The sequence below is a fragment of the Dermacentor variabilis genome, unplaced genomic scaffold (genome assembly GCF_050947875.1).
Source record: "Dermacentor variabilis isolate Ectoservices unplaced genomic scaffold, ASM5094787v1 scaffold_14, whole genome shotgun sequence".
NCBI lineage: Eukaryota > Metazoa > Arthropoda > Arachnida > Ixodida > Ixodidae > Dermacentor > Dermacentor variabilis.
Genome location: NW_027460302.1, coordinates 18,153,267 through 18,171,296, shown reverse-complemented (window position 1 = coordinate 18,171,296; position 18,030 = coordinate 18,153,267). Strand labels below are relative to the sequence as shown.

General features: G+C 44.2%; 2 protein-coding genes across 2 annotated transcripts in view; both read left to right on the top strand.

Annotated features, from left to right (window-relative positions):
• The window catches only part of LOC142567663 (26S proteasome non-ATPase regulatory subunit 13-like), a 296,627-nt gene that overhangs the window by 255,570 nt on the left and 23,027 nt on the right, over nt 1–18,030 (top strand). The gene's annotated exons all lie outside the window — the stretch shown is intronic.
• Nucleotides 2,645–8,576, top strand: LOC142567664 (myb/SANT-like DNA-binding domain-containing protein 3). The gene is made up of 3 exons (XM_075677846.1): nt 2,645–4,979; nt 5,661–5,849; nt 7,117–8,576. The coding sequence occupies exons 1-3, from the start codon at nt 4,709–4,711 to the stop codon at nt 7,146–7,148; spliced, it is 492 nt and encodes a 163-aa protein (XP_075533961.1). The 5' UTR covers nt 2,645–4,708; the 3' UTR covers nt 7,149–8,576.

The following is an 18,030-nucleotide window of genomic DNA, read 5'->3' as shown; positions in this document are numbered from 1 at the left end:
CCATTTCTGACTCAAATGTTCCTGATGCCTTGAACCTTGCATTTTGTTCAATGTTTACAAAAGAACCTGCCAATGAACTACCAGATTTACCATTTTTCAATTTTACACCAATGGAAGGTACTAATTTTAGGCCGGAAGGCATCATTAAGGTAATAGATAGCCTGAAGTGCTCATCATCCTGTGGAACCGACGGCATTAATGCCAAAGTGTTAAAAAATACGAAGTATGTCTGTAGTTCAATCCTCTGTATCATCTTTCATCAATCACTTGACACAGGCATTGTTCCAAGAGACTGGAAAACAAGGAAGGTAATTCCAGTCTTCAAGAAAGGTGGTCGGTTTTCCTCAGGTAACTACCGCCCCATTTCACTCACCAGCGTATGCTCCAAAATCATGGAACATGTCATTTACTCTCATGTAGCTAACTTCCTAACTTCAGTGAAGTTCTTTCAGCCTAATCAAAATGGCTTCAGGAAAGATCACTCATGCGAAACGCAGTTAGCTTTATTTATTCATAATATTCATTTAAACCTCGACTCTAACATTCCGACTGACGCCCTGTTTTTAGATGTCGAAAAGGCTTTCGATAAGGTTCCACATTCTCGCCTTCTACTAAAATTATTACGTCTAAACATCCACCCACTTGTTCTTAACTGGGTCCAGTGTTTTTTAACTAACCAAAACACTGTGTATATGCTAACAACCTTACATCTTCCGTTTCCTCCGTTCTATCTGGTGTACCTCAGGGCACTGTTCTTGGGCCACTCCTATTTTTAATCTACATTAATTACCTGCCATTCACTGTAACCTCTGCAATACATCTTTTCGCTGATGATTGTGTCCTATACCGCCCTATCAATACCGTCGCAGACGTCTCTACTCTTCAAGGAAACCGCTTTCATATTCAAGACTGGTGTGCTACATGGCTCATGTCCCTAAACGTTAGTAAGACTGTGCATATTTCATTCCATCGTCGACTTAACTACATTCCCCCTGCCTACAAGATTAACAACTGCACTATATCTACAACCGACTCCTTCAAGTACTTAGGAATTCACCTATCCAAAGATTTGTCTTGGACAAATCATGTAAGCCACATAATTAATTCAGCTAACAAAATTCTTGGTTATCTTCGCCGTAATATCTTCATGGCACAACCACCCGTGAAATCAGTTGCCTATAAAACGCTTGTGCAACCGAAACTTGAATATGCATGTGCTATCTTTGACCCTTACCAAACTAATCTCACTAAAGCCCCTGAAAGCGTTCAGAACCGTGCTGCTAGATTTATTCTTTCAGATTACTCATATCACACTAGCGTTTCATCACTAAAAGCTAAACTAGACCTATCGCCTCTTGCCTCTCGTCGTCGCATCTCTCGCCTATGCCTCTATCACAGGTTTTTTTATTCCATACCTCGTGACAGCCAGCTGGTCCATCTGGCTCATCGTGTTCGTCGAACAGGCCATCCGAACTCCGTAATCCCACCACAAGCCCGCACCACTACGTTCCTGCAGTCATTCTGCGTCCGAACTGCCCGAGACTGGAATGGCCTTCCCAGACAAACTGCACTCATCCGCGATACAGCACGCTTTAGATCTGCCATTGAGTGTTCCGACTCATCTTTCTAATTTCCACATCATCAATCCCGCCTTTTACATGCCCACCCCTCATGTAATGTCCTATTTTGGACCCTTGAGGTATTAATAAATAAAATAAATATATCTCACTTGCACCACTTGCAAGATGCTCGAGCATATCATCCGTAAACACCTAACAAACTTTCTTCACACTCATAACTTTTTAACGCCACACCAGCACGGATTCCGCCATGCATTGTCACCCGTCACACAGCTTATGGAAGTTGTGCATGATCTGGCATTTAACATCAGCAACTATAGCCAAACTGCTATAATATTATTAGACCTTTCGAAAGCTTTTGATTGTGTATGCCACAGTAAATTATTAGCAAAATTACGATGTTTTATTGGGGATGGGGAAATTTTAGACTGGGTAACAGATTTCTTAACAAGCCGGACACAATTCGTACACTATTTCAGCATGTGGAATCTGCGACAATGGCTGTCACATCAGCATCCCCCAAGGATCCGTGTTGGGGCCACTGTTATTTTTAATTTTCATTAACGACATAACCAGAAATATTGACTGTAACATCAAACTGTTTGCTGATGACTGCATCATCTACCAAACAATGAACACCTACGAAGATCATGTTTCGCTTAGCAATTCACTAGACCAGCTAAATGAATGGTGAAAAAAATGGCAAATGACGATAAACACAACTAAATCAGTTTGCATGATGGCAACAAGAAAAAAAGGACCTTACGATTTTCCGTACTTTATTCACAATGCTAACAAAAGTTCACCAGCATAAATACTTAGGCATCACTCTAACTTCTGACCTGAGATGGGACGCGCACTTTGCCAACGTGACCTCGAAGGCATTACGCAAGCTATTTCATCTCCGAAGATGTGTCCGCCTCGCACCCACACCGACTAAGCTCCTCGCGTATACTACTTTTGTTAGGTATGGTTTTGGAGTACGCTAACACAGTCTGGTTTCCCCACTCAGTAACTAATATAACGAAACTGGAAAAAGTACAGCGAAAAGCGTATAAGTATAAGTATAAGTACAAGTATAAGTACACAGATTCACCCACTAACCTTGGGGCTATATCGGGTTTACCGACGCTATCATCAAGAGCGAAACAAGCACGGCTCAAATTTTTATTCAACTTGAATCACAACTATTATAAGATAGACCTAACAAAATACATGTGTTTTTCGCAGTCACGATCATCGAGACATAAACAGGTACTACACGCTTTAACAGAATATTCATGCCATAATGACACATTCATGCACTCTTATTTCCCCCTCGTGATAAGGGAATGGAATCGCCTCGATCCTTCAGTCATTTCTGCAGACTCATTATCTCAGTTCACATCACGGTTAGAATCCATATCAAGCAATCAGTAACGCAGTCTTATTCACGTAAGATGCTTTGCAACTCTTGTAAGCCGTGCTGATTATTGTGAAGGTGTTTACTGTTATTTGCTGTCCTTTTCATGATGTATTCTGTGTATTGCTAGGCATGTGATATCTATATTTGTTTAGCTTTTTTTATGTATTCTTACCTTGTTCCTTTGCGTTCCTTGTTTGGCTTATTGACACACAATTTGTATGTGCACGTTTAGTTATTACCATGTACATGTATTTCGTTTTTTATGTCCACCTGCTATGGTCCCGAATGGGACTGGCAGTATTAAAAATAAATAAACAAATAATGTATTGAGAGTAAATCTTTGTTTGTCCTAGTGAGAGAAAGTTTTATTTCTGTCTGAAAGAATGCAGTGCACGATACTGTAACGGACGTTCTTTCTTTTATTTCATAGCAAATGGATGTACGTTACAATCAGGGCGGTTTTTTTTTTTTTCACCTTCTTTTGGTCGCAAAAAGCGGGTGCGCGTTATGATCGATGATGCGTTAGAATTGAGTAAATACGGTAATTGCTGAAGGGTTCTGAGATCGTCTGAGCATCAGAGCAGGTTTAAGTTTCAATAATGAATGAAGAAGGGCTGGTAGAAGGTGGATTAATTGTCTTCCAAAATTTGGTCGGATTTTCTCTTTTGAACATTGACAAAGTACTGTTGTAATAAAGGTCTCTAGCTTCATGCATTTTACTTTTGAGCATTTTCTTTCACATGCAAATCCTGGTTTGGTTTGGACCTGCATCAGCGACCTAGTTGCTTTATGCAGCAAATAACTTGAATTATCTCTTTGTTGTATCATGGGTGTTTATGATTGCGTTTGATATACATTCAGACACAATCGCTTGAATGTGTTCCACTAACATGTCCATGCTGCAGGTTTTGCTGGAAAACAGAAACTCATCATAGAAATCCGCTAATATAGAAAGTACACAATCATCATTGGCACATGAAAAATCACTAACAATTTTGTATTCTGGTTTCATAGGTTCATAGACAACAGGAAAATTAGCAAAAACTGCATTATGATTGGGAAGACCGTCTATAACTTCACTCTTGAGGTCTTCATTCATCTAAGCACCTGTAATGAATACAAAATCCAGAATTGAACAGCCTCTAACCCCCGTATTCACAAACCAAACTTAACTTATCGCGATAAGGTCACTTATGAAAGGACGAGAAAAGTATAAGGAAAGAACAAGGTGCGTTTCAAAAACGCACCTTAACGCGCCATAAGTGTGCCTTATGAAAGGCACCCTTCACTCGTTAAGTGTTTTACCTGGGAGCGAGGCTAGAAAATTTTTTGCTACGAAATATATACTTTGATGACGTTTAAACTGCTTTTATTATAAGAAAGCAATAATGGCATGCGCACAAGCATCTGTACATAAATAATGTATAAATGCTTGATGAAACGTGATGAAACGCTCGCTGTTTTTGGTGAGTCCGCCATTTACGTCTGGCCACGTTGGTCTAACTCACTCGACGCAGCGCACATTTTTGTACCGTCTTCTCGAGATTGGTTTTGTCCGCGTTGTGTTTGTATTTACTTCGTCCGTCTTGTTTTGCCTTGTTATTACTTCCTTCGCTTTTTCTTGGTTATTTATAATTAGCTGTGTATTATTTTACTCATTTTTTATCAGTTTAGTTGTTTAAATAGTCGTAGTATTATCTTTTTTTGGTACACCGCGTTCAGAATGGAGCGGCGCAAAATTAACTGTGCGGACGAAAAGCGCACCGTCCTGATGGATCTGATGGAGAGGCACCGCGATGTGCTTGAGTGGAGAAGGACTGATGCGGTGTCCATCCACGCAAAGAAGAAGATGTGGGAGAAGTTGGCCGACGAATTTAACAGTCGCCACAACGTGCGGCCACGGACGTCCAAGCAATTAAAGAAGTGCTGGGACAACCTAAAAGAAAAGTGGCGCCGTGCCAAAGCCGAAGACACGCGTGAGATATTCAAAACAGGTGAGCATTATTCCTCATGTGCCGAAATTTCTGCATCTTGCTTCTATATATATTTGGTGAAAGCACGGGAAGCCATCGCTACAGCTGATTTCTAGAGCACTCTGCAACAGCCTGTGCGTGTGCATACGGAACAGTGGCGAGGACATAATAAATTCATCGCCAAAAATAATGTTGCAGTAAACTTGATTGATCGTAACATGCAGGCAAACAAAGGATGTGCCTACGCATGTTTGTTTTCCGCGACACACTTGCACGACCGGCAAATTTGCTCATGTTATGGTTTCTTGAAGGCGTCATTTGCTACCTCAAAGGACATCTTGCTATGAAAGAAATGCTACCTTATTTGTTTGCAAAGCGTGCTAATGCGGTCCTTGGGCGAACGCCATCAACTAGCTTTGTAGGCTTGTCGTGTGCTGTAATGAAATACCAGGGACAAGGAAAACTTGGGCACAGTTGCAGTTCATTAGCATATGCCTGGTGCTATGTGTGTGTGAGCACGGCGACCTGTGTCTGTATTTCCTTTGCACTCAGCTAGCAGGGCTCCAAAATGACTTAAGGCAGCTACATCATGATGTGTGCATATGTTTCTGCCAGTATTTTCGAAGCAGTGGAACTGAAGAGGTATGGTTGAATTTTTAGTGATCGTCAAATTTTGCTAATGCTGATATTTGTTTTTCAAAGGTGGTGGCGCCCCGGCGGGACGCCACATGAATGATGAGTTGCTCAGGGTCGGTGCGGTAGCAACTCACATGGCCACACGCCTTGTCAACCCATTTGACAGCGACTGCACTGGGCCTGGCACAGAGTCAACGCCAGCTTTAGCAGCACTGCTGGCTTCGTCACAGCCTGGACGAAGCATTGACGCAGATGGTGAGTATGAGTTAATGTGCAATATTATATCTGGACTAATTTATTTATTTATTTATTTATTTATTTATTCAAGAGAACCTTACAGGCCCTATGGAAGGGCATAATTATTTAGGAAACTAGATTTGCTAATACAGAAAGGCACCAAATAGGCATTGCAGGTGGCTAATGAACAACTCATTCTGTATTACGCATTTGACATAGCAGTATTGCAAGAAACTAAGCTACTTTTTAATGTCGGAGTGCTGACATTACTTTTGGGCATCATGGTGATGGGGTTGGAGCAGCGCAGGAAGGGTTTTATTTTTATTTTGGTTTAATGGACACTATAACGAGGAATGATGCAGTCATTGGTTCTGTCTCAAAGGCTTCCAAAACTGGTTTTTGCAGTTGCATTTGTGCATTATTTTATTGTTTTCATGTCAGTGTTGCAAACAGAAATTCCTTATTTTTTACAGTGGAGTGGTTACATCACCAAACTTGTATGTGTGCAATGTACAGTACACATGGATGGATATGCTCTTGCACTGTCTGCGTCTGCATCGAAAAGAGATGTCATAATGTTATCTGCACTGAACATACGAGAGGGACCATGCCTAGTGGAGATAACTGTAAATTGACCATGTTGTGTCGTGTACTGGATATATGATTAGCTGTGTATGTTCATGGGTGCATATGCTGTTTGTTTGTGGTCATACGTGTGTTTCATTTGTTGCCACATGCGTGTGGAATAGCAGGTAGACTTGCTATCGGGCAAACCTCTCCAGCGTTTCCAAAGCACCTCTTTTTCCCATGCCCATGATTTCCTGTTTATTATGTACCGTCAACAAGCAATATACGCAGAAAGCCTACCTGTGATGCAAATAAGTGCCAGCATTGAGTGTCGGCACAGACACCATTGGTTTAGTTATTTTCATGGCCCATGAAACAGAGAATGAGTCCTAATATGAGGATGAGCGGCTTGTATGCAAAAGTTTGAATGCAACTGCATAGTTATCACTGTCACCGTTTCATTCAACCTGCTTCAGCTGGATGCACCAGCAGGAACATGCTGTATTGTTGTGTGCTCACGGGCTTACATTGTGTCAAGTTCTTTAGTATGTCCTAATAGTAAGTACAGTGCAGTATTTTGTTCAGCAACATCGGTGCATTATGTAGCAAAGCAAAAGTGTGTGTATAGCTCACAGCGCATTCGTAAAAGTGGATTGTAAGAGGTACAAGCATTGTGGAAACGACACTAATGTCAACTCTGATTGCAACAACTTTGCAGATGCCGACATGAACTATGATGACTCCTGGTAGTGGGACATTGAAAACCAGGACAAAGCAGTGGCTTTGCAGTGTGCAGCACTACCAAATGCTGAACCTGCTCAGCTTCTACCAGAGCCAGCATCACCCCTAGCTACATTCCCACCAGCTGCTGTGCCGCCAGTGCCGACAGCCCGCCGTGAAAGGCGGACAAACGCAAGCCAGTCATCCTGCCCAAGGGATGATGCTGTGAGGAGTGAACTTAGCGCTCGGCTTGCTTCTATCACAAAAGATGCTCAAAGAAAAAGGAAAGAGCACTTGCTCGAGATGAAGCTAACTCGCGAAGACCATGCACTTCGCATGGAACTCGCTCGTGAGGATCATAAGGATAGACTTGAAAAAGGCAGGCAGAGCATGCACAAGTAATGGAAAACCTTAAAGCAAAAAAGGCCCTTATTGACTTAAAAATGAAGGTTCTGCAAAAACAGAATGAGTCAGGCAGATAAAAAAGTTTTCGTATATGATCATATACCGTATTTACTCGCATAATGATCACACCTTTTTGTCAAAAAAATTGATGCAAATCCAGGGGTGCAATCATTGTGCGGGTTAAATTTCCCACGAAAAGAAACATCTTTTTTTTATTCCGCATTTGCAGCGCGATGACAAGCAGGCGGCTGCCATTGTCAGTGTGGGACACCAAAACAAAAATGACGGCCGGCGGAGCAAGCCGAACACACTGAACACGATTATTTTTCTTCTCGTGAGTACATTACGCGCATTGAAACAGTTTCTTCCGTATCAGTAATGAATAATGTTAATATCAGCAAGTTTGCGACATAGCCATGTCCACTTTGAGGGGACAGAAACAGAGATGGGCACGCTTAGCTGCCAGTGACACAGAAACACATAGCGGGCATGCTGTGGAAACTGCGACATATGTCTTCACTGCTATCCTAATACGGCATGTTTCCGCTAACGGTGGGCGAATATCTTAGCTGCGTTACAAGCGTCGGCGTTATGAATAGGGTGCATTTCTAACCTATCAGTGTAAACGTGGCCACCGCGATTTGTTGCGTGCCCACGAGTGCAGACGAGAGGAATCGAAAGGCACCCTTTATGTTGTTGTTGTTGACAAAATCCATTATGACGCCTACAAATAATAAAGCCGAGGCAAGCTTGGTTGTAGCTTTCTTTTTTTCTCATGGAAGTGCAGAAAGTGATAAAATGAAATAGGGCATCTGCTTAAAAATGTTGGGTACATGCAGACCGCTTGGTATGTCTTCAATAGTCGTTTGCGTAGCATTTGACAGATGGTAAGTGCGATCATCATTAGCTAGACTTGGCACACAACATATCGCTGCGACAAGTTCAGGGTGCGATCATTACACGGGAAAGAAAAAAAATCGAATTTTGACGACAAAATTCAGGGGTGCAATCATTATGCGAGTAAATACGGTATGTCTTGTAATATATGTTTCGTGTATACAGTGGAACCCCGTTCATACGTTTTTCACCGGACCGGGGGAAAAAAACGTAACAGCCGAGAAAACGCAACAGTGAGGAAAGCTCCGAAAATGAATGAAAAAAAGGGCAGCTTCAACTATAGACAATTTATTTCCACAGAGTGCGCTTAGGACTTAAAAAAGCCTATAATGATGGCTTGCCGTTTCTTTCGCTCGGTAGAAATCGCCACACGTTTCTCAATAGCCTGGAAGGCCGCATTGCTGTCAGCAGAGGTCTAGAGCCGCGACGGCTTCTCCAAAGCTAGGATTTGGCCACTGCCCGGCATCATGCGGCTCGTGCTCCTCGTCGTCACCGCGCCACGGCAATGGCAACGGACAAAGGAATATCCGCGGGAAATTTTGCCCTCTTTGGCGTAATCATGCTAACCTGCTAACGACTGTTTAGTATTGCTGCGGAGCGCGCGCGTCCGAGCAGCCCGGTTGCGCGCGGCGCGGCGTGGGAGAAATGTAAACAAGAGAGGAGAGCTGTCCCGGTAGGCGGAGCAACGCCACTAGCAACGCCAACTTCCGGTTTCACTTTTGCTTCACAAAGAGTGACGTGAGGGCCTCTCCCGAGTTTCCTTCCTCCGTGAGTCGACCCGTCCAACAACCATGCGGTGACCCTAATCACAGTGATGATAGTGAGAGCATTTTTCACGAATGGCCACTTAGTGCGGCCTCTCGAACTGGCGTGCGGCTTTTTGCAGCCAGTTCCATAGCCAAGCCCGGCCAAGCCCAGCCAAAACTCGTCAAAAGCCAAAATGGCGGTTGGAGCGCGTTGCCTACTTCAGCCCAGGCGGGTTCGGGGTGCCAAGTTGCGACGTATCATGCGGGAACGTTTTCACAGCTACGACGTAACAGCGGGGTTCCTTATACATTGATTCCTATGGAAGCTATGCCGGGACCGGATGAAAACGACGTAGCAGCCGGGAAAACGCAGCAGTGAGGAACGTAACAGCGGGGTTCTACTGTATCGAAGTACATGGGCGTTGTGCAGTTCTGCCACCATCGGAATGGATCAGCTACCACAGCTTGGATCAAACGCGTAACCTCGAGCTCAGCAGCCCAACATATAGCCACTGCACTAGTGCCAGTTTGCCTACATTGTAGCTGAAAATTAAATTAAATTCTGGGGCTTTACGTGCCAAAACCACGATCTGATTACGAGGCACACCGTAGTGGGCCACTCCGGGAATATGGACCACCTGGGGTTCTTTAACGTGCGCCTAAGTACATGGGTGTTTTTAGATTTCGTACATTGTAGCTTTGTACTCTTTCTCTCTCTCTCTCTTGTGATCCTCGCACTGTATTTGCAGCATCAACAAATGAATAGATTGAAAAATGGCAGTTGTAGATGTTCGTGCCTTTCACAGCCATTCAGAAATGGTAAACTTCATGTGAAGCTCATGGTCATCACGGGTAAACTTGATGGATTTTAGGTCCTGTAATTGCTCATTGCGCCATCCTCTGCACGCAGGCAGACAAGGGTAGACAGCTGGCTAGACGCCTTGAAAAGCACGTGTGGATGTTTTGACTAGTGTTCCACGTGCCTTGCCTTGTCAGACTTCTCAAAAAGTTAACACATTTTTCAAGGCATTTGGCCAGCCATCCACCCTCATCCGACCGCCTGCAACAGGCAGATTGAGCAAGTACAGGCCCTTACACAATTCATCTAATTCATATCTGTTTGAAAGCGGCATCTAGATGTAGTTCATGTAACACGTCACGGCAAAATCTTCTGCAAGATAGAGCTTGACATATACATGAATCTCAATGCAACAGAAGTCACCATGTCAAGAAATATGTGAAACAAGAATGAGTACTGTTTATTTCATTCTGTGTAGAGCATGCTGATAACATTGCTGTTGTGCTATGTGCACGCATGTGCAAACAATCACATTTTTAATGCTAGTCTCCTGAGAAACACAGGCATGATGTTTTGTACCACCAATTTCAAAGGCTTTGTACGCGATAACCATGCCTCACTGCGTTGAATCCATTGGACAAGACAACTGTATCGCTGAAATGTTCTGTTGTGAAATTTGTATGTCATTGCACATGTAAAAGACAAAGAAATGTTAGGTAGCTCCCACTCCTGGCCTGGAATTCGTAACAGCCAAAGTGCATAGGATCACTTTGTGGGGAAGCAGCATACTTGAAAGTTGTAAACAGTCTTGAATGTGGCAACGGTTAGGTGCTATTAATGAAGATTGTTGAAAAGGCATATGACAACTAGCAAAACTGTGTTGCTGATGATTATCAGTGCACAACTGCCAACTGCATATTAAAGGGAAGCTGAAGAGTGTGCCGAATTCAATAAGACGCTCATATACGGATGCGGGAACCCTATAAACCATGCAGGTAAAATTTGCGGTATGGGGGGACTTTTCACTTAGGAGTGACGTAATTGTTGGCTAAAATTGCGCTGACGCTCCACCCCCCTGTCAATCACTGCACGCTGACGATGTCAGCGGAGATGGGAAACCGCGGCATAGTGACGTCAACACTGGTGTTCCGTTCCTTCGCAGTCACCGCGACCATGCCTGGCCGTGCTTGTTTCTGCGTGCGTGCCGTCATAATCTGCTTCGCGCGACCCTGCATTCCTTTGTGTGTATGTAGAGCGGTATTCATCGTGCGCAGCATCAATGGAAGTTGTGGGCCAGTCATGCCGGCGTTCTGTGCAGCCTACGCTTGCACGAACACCAGTGGCCGCGACGAGGTTGTCTGTTGTGAAGCGAGATAAATTCAAACGCTCAAGAACAACAGTGCTTGGAATACAGCTATGGCAGGAACACCTATTAAAAATGAAGTGTGTTTACAATGGCATCGCTGATCTGCCAAAAAAGCTTTTGCATTCATGAACACATGCAAAGAAATAGTAACAAATTACAGTCGACGACCGATTTTTCGGACGCCTAATTTTTTGGACATGCTTGATTTTTCGGACTTTTTCCCGGCCCCAGGACATACCTCATAAAGTCAATGTATTATGTGGCTCAAAATTTCAGACACTCTAGGGAGGGCTGTTCAATTTTTTGGACTTCCCAAGCGTCAGCCGGGCCAACTGCCGCTCATATTGAGCTGTGTCGCCGCCATCTTGTTTGTTTAGATTTTCATCCTGTAGTCTCGAAACCGGTGCCGGTCTTGCATGGCAGTTCCTCAGCTACTCAGATGCTGGGTTGAGGCTATATGCTAGCAGCTTCTGCTTCCGCAACAGCGTCACTGCCGTAACGCAATGCTTTTTTTTTCCTTTCTTCCTTTGATTGCCTGTTTGTGTTTGCCAGGCGTTGACAAGCTTAGCAGTAGCAAGCTACTGTGGCTCACATTTGATTGAATCAGCTTCAGTGCTTCAAGACGCTGTTTCCGGAACTTTTTTTTTTTGTGCAACGTGGCAGCGAGGAAGCACTCAGCAAAGTCGGTGTGACAACTTCCCGACGACTGCGCTGTGTGTGCTGCTTAGCCAAGCATGCCAATTCACAATGGAGAAGAAATCTATGTTGTTCTCGGCCTCAAGAGTTCCGATGAACCGAGGCAAGTACGCCACAATGCCGATGGTGAAGAAAGTGGCAATCATCAAGTCCGTCGAAGGTGGCCGATCACAGGCAGATGTCGCAAGTCAGAAAAATGTAAGCCAAGGCACCTATCGAAAGCTCGAGGAGGCCCTTCTTGTTTGGCTGAAGTCAACAGTGGCGAGCAAATCCGTCTCCGGTGCCCTCCTCAAACAGAAAGCCGAGACGATGGCGCTTCAGATGAGCGTTGAGGGATTTAAGGTCAGTGATCGCTGGCTAAAACTTCAAAAAGCGTGCTGATCTCAGTTTTATGAAACTGTGTGACGAAAGTGCAGCTGTTGACCTGAGCGTTGTTGCGGACTACCACTGTGAAAAGCTGCAGTCGTTCTTACGGGAGTACTCGCCGGACGATATATTCAATTGCGGCGAGACCGGACTTTTTTTTTTAAGCTTATGTCAGAGAAGACCCTTTCCATAGTGGAAAACACAGTAGCGAACGAATTACTGTTTTGGTCAGCAGCAATCTGTCGGGGACAGAAAAACTGTCAATGCTCACCATCGGCAAGTCGAAAGCTCCGAGGTGCTTTAAAGGCGTAAAGTACCTGTCTGTCTTGTACGAGGCGAACAAGAAGGCATGGATAATACAGCAGTTTTTTGAAAGCTATGTGAGAAAACTAGATCATAAGTTTGATCTAGAAGGCCGCAAGATTTTGTTGTTTGTCGACAACTGCGCTGCACACGGGCACATAAACAACTTGCGTAGGTTTAGTGGAACGAAAGTCTGCGGGAGATATCGAGAAAAAAATAATTTTTTTCTCTCTCTCGAAGTCTGTGCGAGTCGAGTTCTTAGCCCCAAACACGACAAGTATCCTACAGCCGATGAACCAAAGCGTGATACGCAACCTGAAGGTGAACTATCGGTCACGCTTGCTTTCGCGTGTGGCGTTCTGCCTCGACAGTGGAAAAGCCTACTCTGTCGATTTGCTTGGAGCACTCAGCATGCTCTCTGATGCGTGGAAGTCGGTGGCCACCCACAAAGCTGCGCAACTGCTTCCACCACGCGGGATTTGCGTTGAATGGCGACTCGGCTTTCTTGGACGAGGATAGTGTCGTCGAGCAGCTGTCTGGCAGTGAGCACCTCACAACCTTCACACTGCAGGCGTCAAAATTCCCTCGACCATTTCGTTTTCGGAGTTCACGGACGTGGACAGCAAGTTGGAACTGTGGGCCGGGCTCACGGATGAATAAATCATTCGCCAAGTGCTTGCAGAGTCCGAGAGCGACGACGACTCGCATGCAGCAGCGCAGCCGACCTAAGCTGAGCTGATGCAAGCGGTCGCAACTGTTTCGTCGGCTTATGGCGACACCACAATTCTTGCCAAAATTCAGGCGGACCTGCTTGCACGCAAGCGAAGCATGGTTCAGAAGATCATTAATCACTTTTTCCAGCCTCTAACTCAATAGCGAGCAATAAATTGAGTTTTGGGGGGCACATTTGTTTTTTCGGACTGCCTGATTTTTCTGACATTTTCGTGGTCTCTTGAAGGTATGAAAAACCTGTCGTCAACTGTACCAAGTGCAGGTCAGTTTGATACATTTTATAGGCGTGCAGCACGTGTGCTACAGCCAGCCCTGCAGTTTGGCCTACGTAGTTACTCTATATGGCCACAGAATGAGTGAGAGGATGACTTTCTGCTAGCAGGCTTTCTAAATGCAGCGCGAGAAGGTCGGGGCAACGAACACACAAAGACGGGACGGGTGCAGATAGACAGATGGTAACTGGTCTTGGAAGACATTATGAATACACGCAGTCGCCCAAACGTGGATTTTGATTTACTGCTAGCTCCTTCGTGTTAGCTCGCTGAATGGAAGGTGCATGTTTATCTCTCACCCTTGCTGCTGGTTTCGTCGCAAAGCACCACGAATTTTCTATTCGCACATGTGTTGTGAAACAGCCTGCATGCAGCTACCATAACACAGTGCAAGTTTAAAGTATGCACGTGTTGGAAAGCTGGCGCACGCCAGGACGCTGCGCTCCCCCTTCTCTTGCGGACATAGAGAAACGGACTGTCCGGTTACGAGTAGCGTGCAGATGCCGCGCTGATGAAGGTCACTACACATGCTACAAGAGCCGGGAAACTTTTCCCCCGTTTAAACCGTCTGCGTAGATTGCCGACAGATTTGGGGCAGCGCACAAAGAGCGCATCCCCACTTATGTTCCATGAGGAGGCATGCAAGAACATAACACTACAGTTGTTTGCCCGGAAATGAACCTACTGTATCGCAGAATGCACCAGTTCAACCTACCTACCTGCCTATTTTTGTTCTTTTTAATTAAAGAGTAATATAAAGTGAATGCAGAGTTTAGATGTATTTACGAGAAATAATATGCAATAATACGTGCACGGGTTCTAAAGCCACTGGAATCTTGTACTGCCATCTGTGGCTGTCCATTCGGCAATGTTGGTGCAGGCTGGTGAACACGGTGCAGTGAGGGGCTGTACATTGGGAGGGCATGGGTCACGCAGAATTCTGCTGAGGTTGTGAAGTGCCGCACATGCAGTGATAACTACAAGTGTAGTGTTTGTTTGAATTTGCAGCTTCATCTGAAGGCATGGAAACCTCCTCTTCCATATGCCAAACACACGTTCCACGCTGTTCCTTGTTTTTGCTTGTGACTTGTTGTACCTGAAAAAAATAGCTGCATTATTTTTCTTTGCCGTGAAAGAGAAAGAAGAGAAGAGAAAGAGAGGCGATCAATTGCTCTTGATGTAATATGAACAGTGCTTTGTCTTTCTTTGTTTGACGCATTTTGCCTTTCAGTGATGAGCTCTTGAAATGAATTGCGAGAACATTATTGAACATGAGCAAATAAAAAGTGTTTCAATTCTGTGCTGGCTTTTGTCTAGTCTTGAATGTTCAAATATGTTGCTTTGCATGCAAGAAGCTTTTCGACCATTTTTGCAGGACGCTTTTTTCTTGAAAATAATTCTGATATTCTGCAGCACTGCTTCATAGAAATTAGCTAGCTTGCCTGTACTCTGGGCTGCCTTGGTCAGGATCCTTGAGTGGAGTCATGAGGTATGGCCTGCAGGCATACCCCATATCTCCGAGAAGAATGCCAGGGACGACACCAGTCTCGTAGAGAACTCTGGCACGGCTGCTGTCGGAAATTCTGCTATCATGGGCAGACCCTGGCCAGCTGGCCACTACATCATAAAATTGTAGGTCAGGGCCCATGATGAGGGCCCGCAAAACAGCAACTTTCGTTAATAAGGGCAGTAGGTATCCAAAATGTAATTGCACATAGAGAAAATTCTGTACAGGTAAGCATTTTATGGTGGCGTCACATTCTTAACCGACAGACTGGTTGACTTTTTTTGTTGTAAGTAAATATGAGCGTTACTGTAAAGCTCCACAGTAACGGGCACGTTGATTGCGCAAAATGTGCGAATACACTTGTTGAAACCAGAGTGGTAAAACAAAAGCGGGTGCTCCAATAATCCTGTTCTCGTAATAGCGTAGCTCTGTGATAGAGTTATGCAGTGGAATCTTCGATTGCATGATTATGATCTATACGAATTTTCGGGTCGTCCCGGCCCAAGTACATTAGCTGAACAACGTGCTAAACTTCAGATGTTGCGAACCGCTTGTCGTAGTGCGCTGGGTGATCCGAAGAGCCGAGTCACCGTGTGATCTGCGGTACGTGCGAGCGTGAATAATTAACGAACGCGTTCATATGCTTCACCAAATTTCATGACGCTATCTTCGCCGCATAACAGCACTGTATTCCGGCAAAGTTGACTTTTGCAATTATATGTACCCTTGCCGAATTTTCATCATCATCATCATCATTTATTTTTCCTTAAGGACCCCTGTCGGGGTATTACATAAGGGGGGGGGGTTACAGAAGTTAAGGATAGAAACAAAGATATGGTTACAATTTCTTACAAGACTCAGCCTGTGGATTCGCATTAAAACAAACAAACAACAAAAAAAAGCCAAGAGGCACACTGAATAGAATGCGAAAGCAAATCAGCAGAACAGTCACAATGTGAGACGGCAATTGCAAAAGAATGAAGGCACAGTACGGTCATTATAAGGTTAGGGTTTAAGGTGATCAGTAAGCAGCTGCTTGAATATAATGGGGTTGCGCTCATTGACAACTCTATCTGGTAAATTGTTCCACTCTATAATGGCGCTAGGCAAAAAGGATTGATTAAAAAAAAGTGTTGAACCATGCAAGCGCTGGATGCTGCAAGAGTTAAAAAGGCGAGATGTACGGGTTGGTGGGATTAGAAGCCTTCCATGCAGTTCGGGGAAGTTATAATAAAGTCGCCAGAAAAGGGACAGTTTTGCAATTTTCCGACGCAACACCAATGGTTCGAGTCCTAGAGATGATTTAATCGCACTGACACTTTCTTCACGGCTGTATCTGGAAGTGATGAATCTAGCGGCACGATTTTGTATTGATTCTAACATATTAATTAAGTAAGCTTGGTGCGGGCTCCAAATAGCTGAGGCGTATTCAAGTTTACTTCGAATGAAAGTTTCATAAGCTAGTTTTCTTGTGGATGAAGGGTACAGCGCAAGGGTACGTCTGACGTAACCAAGTGATTTATTAGTGTCGGTAGCCAATTTTGTTATATGGTCGGACTAGGTCAACTTGCTATTAATAGTAATACCGAGATAACGATACGACTCAACGGTGGATAGGGTTGTCGAGTTTAAAAAGTACGAGTGATTCGTGTTAGAGTGTTTACGGGATACCTGCATAGCTTTACATTTGGAGATGTTAAGTTTCATTAAAGAGTTGGAACACCAGGTTTCTAATGAATGTAAGTCTTTTTGGAACGTTGCATGGTCGGCTGGGTCTGTAATGCAACGGTAGATTACGCAGTCATCTGCAAAAAGTCGGATATTGGATGATATGCCGTTGGGAAGGTCGTTTATGAAGATGAGAAAGAGAAGGGGACCGAGGACGGACCCCTGTGGTACTCCGGAGATGACGCTAGCAGTGGTTGAGCAATGATTTCCAATAGCTGTGTACTGGAATCGATTTGTAAGAAAGCAACGGATCCATGACAGTGCGAGAGAGTCGACACCGAGGCATGAAAGTTTGGCCAAAAGCCGCTGATGGGGAACACAGTCAAATGCTTTGGCGAAGTCTAGATATATGACGTCAGTTTGAAGTGATGAGTCTAAATTCAGGTGAAGTTCAGTAATAAATTCAAAAAGCTGTGTATCGCATGACAAACCAGGCCGGAAACCGTGCTGATTGTGAAAAAAGAAGGAATGATCACCGAGATGACATGCTATTTGCGAATATATTATATGTTCTAGGAGTTTACAGGGAATACTCGTTAGGGAAATGGGGCGATAGTTGGAAGGATCAGAGTGGCTGCCTGACTTATATACCGGTACCACTTTACTAATCTTCCAGTCATTTGGAAGTGAACTATCAGCAATTGACTTGGTAAAAATTATTTGTAATATTAGACTGGAAATTGCTTTCGTACCTTTTAGTATCTTAGCAGTGATGTTATCTGGCCCGGGGGCACTAGAAATCTTTAGATTATCAATAAGTTTCATAATGCCTTGAGAAGTAATTGTAATGGGAAACATGAGGGGAAAACTGCGGCTGGGCAAATCAAAGTCCTTCAGTGCAGGCTCACGAGTGAAAACAGAAGAAAAATATGAGTTAATAATGTCTGACCGCTGATCAAGCGGCACGTTTTAACCGTCAGGATAAGTCAAGGAAATGTTATTGGAGCTATTGTTTCGTTTCAGAATATTCCAAAATTTTTTGGGGTTGACACGTATGATGTTATCGTGGTGGAAGAACTTCTTTTTGGATTGTCTCAAAGTGCTAGTGTATTTGCGCAGGCATTTGAAGTACTTGTCCCACTTTGAACAAGATTT

Excerpts from the sequence above, each read along its gene's own strand:
- LOC142567664 (XM_075677846.1), top strand. The coding sequence starts at position 4,709 with ATGGAGCGGCGCAAAATTAACTGTGCGGACGAAAAGCGCACCGTCCTG. Across the intron at positions 4,980-5,660 it reads GCGTGAGATATTCAAAACAG|GTGGTGGCGCCCCGGCGGGA; the intron begins GTGAGCATTATT and ends TGTTTTTCAAAG. Across the intron at positions 5,850-7,116 it reads ACGAAGCATTGACGCAGATG|ATGCCGACATGAACTATGAT; the intron begins GTGAGTATGAGT and ends ACAACTTTGCAG.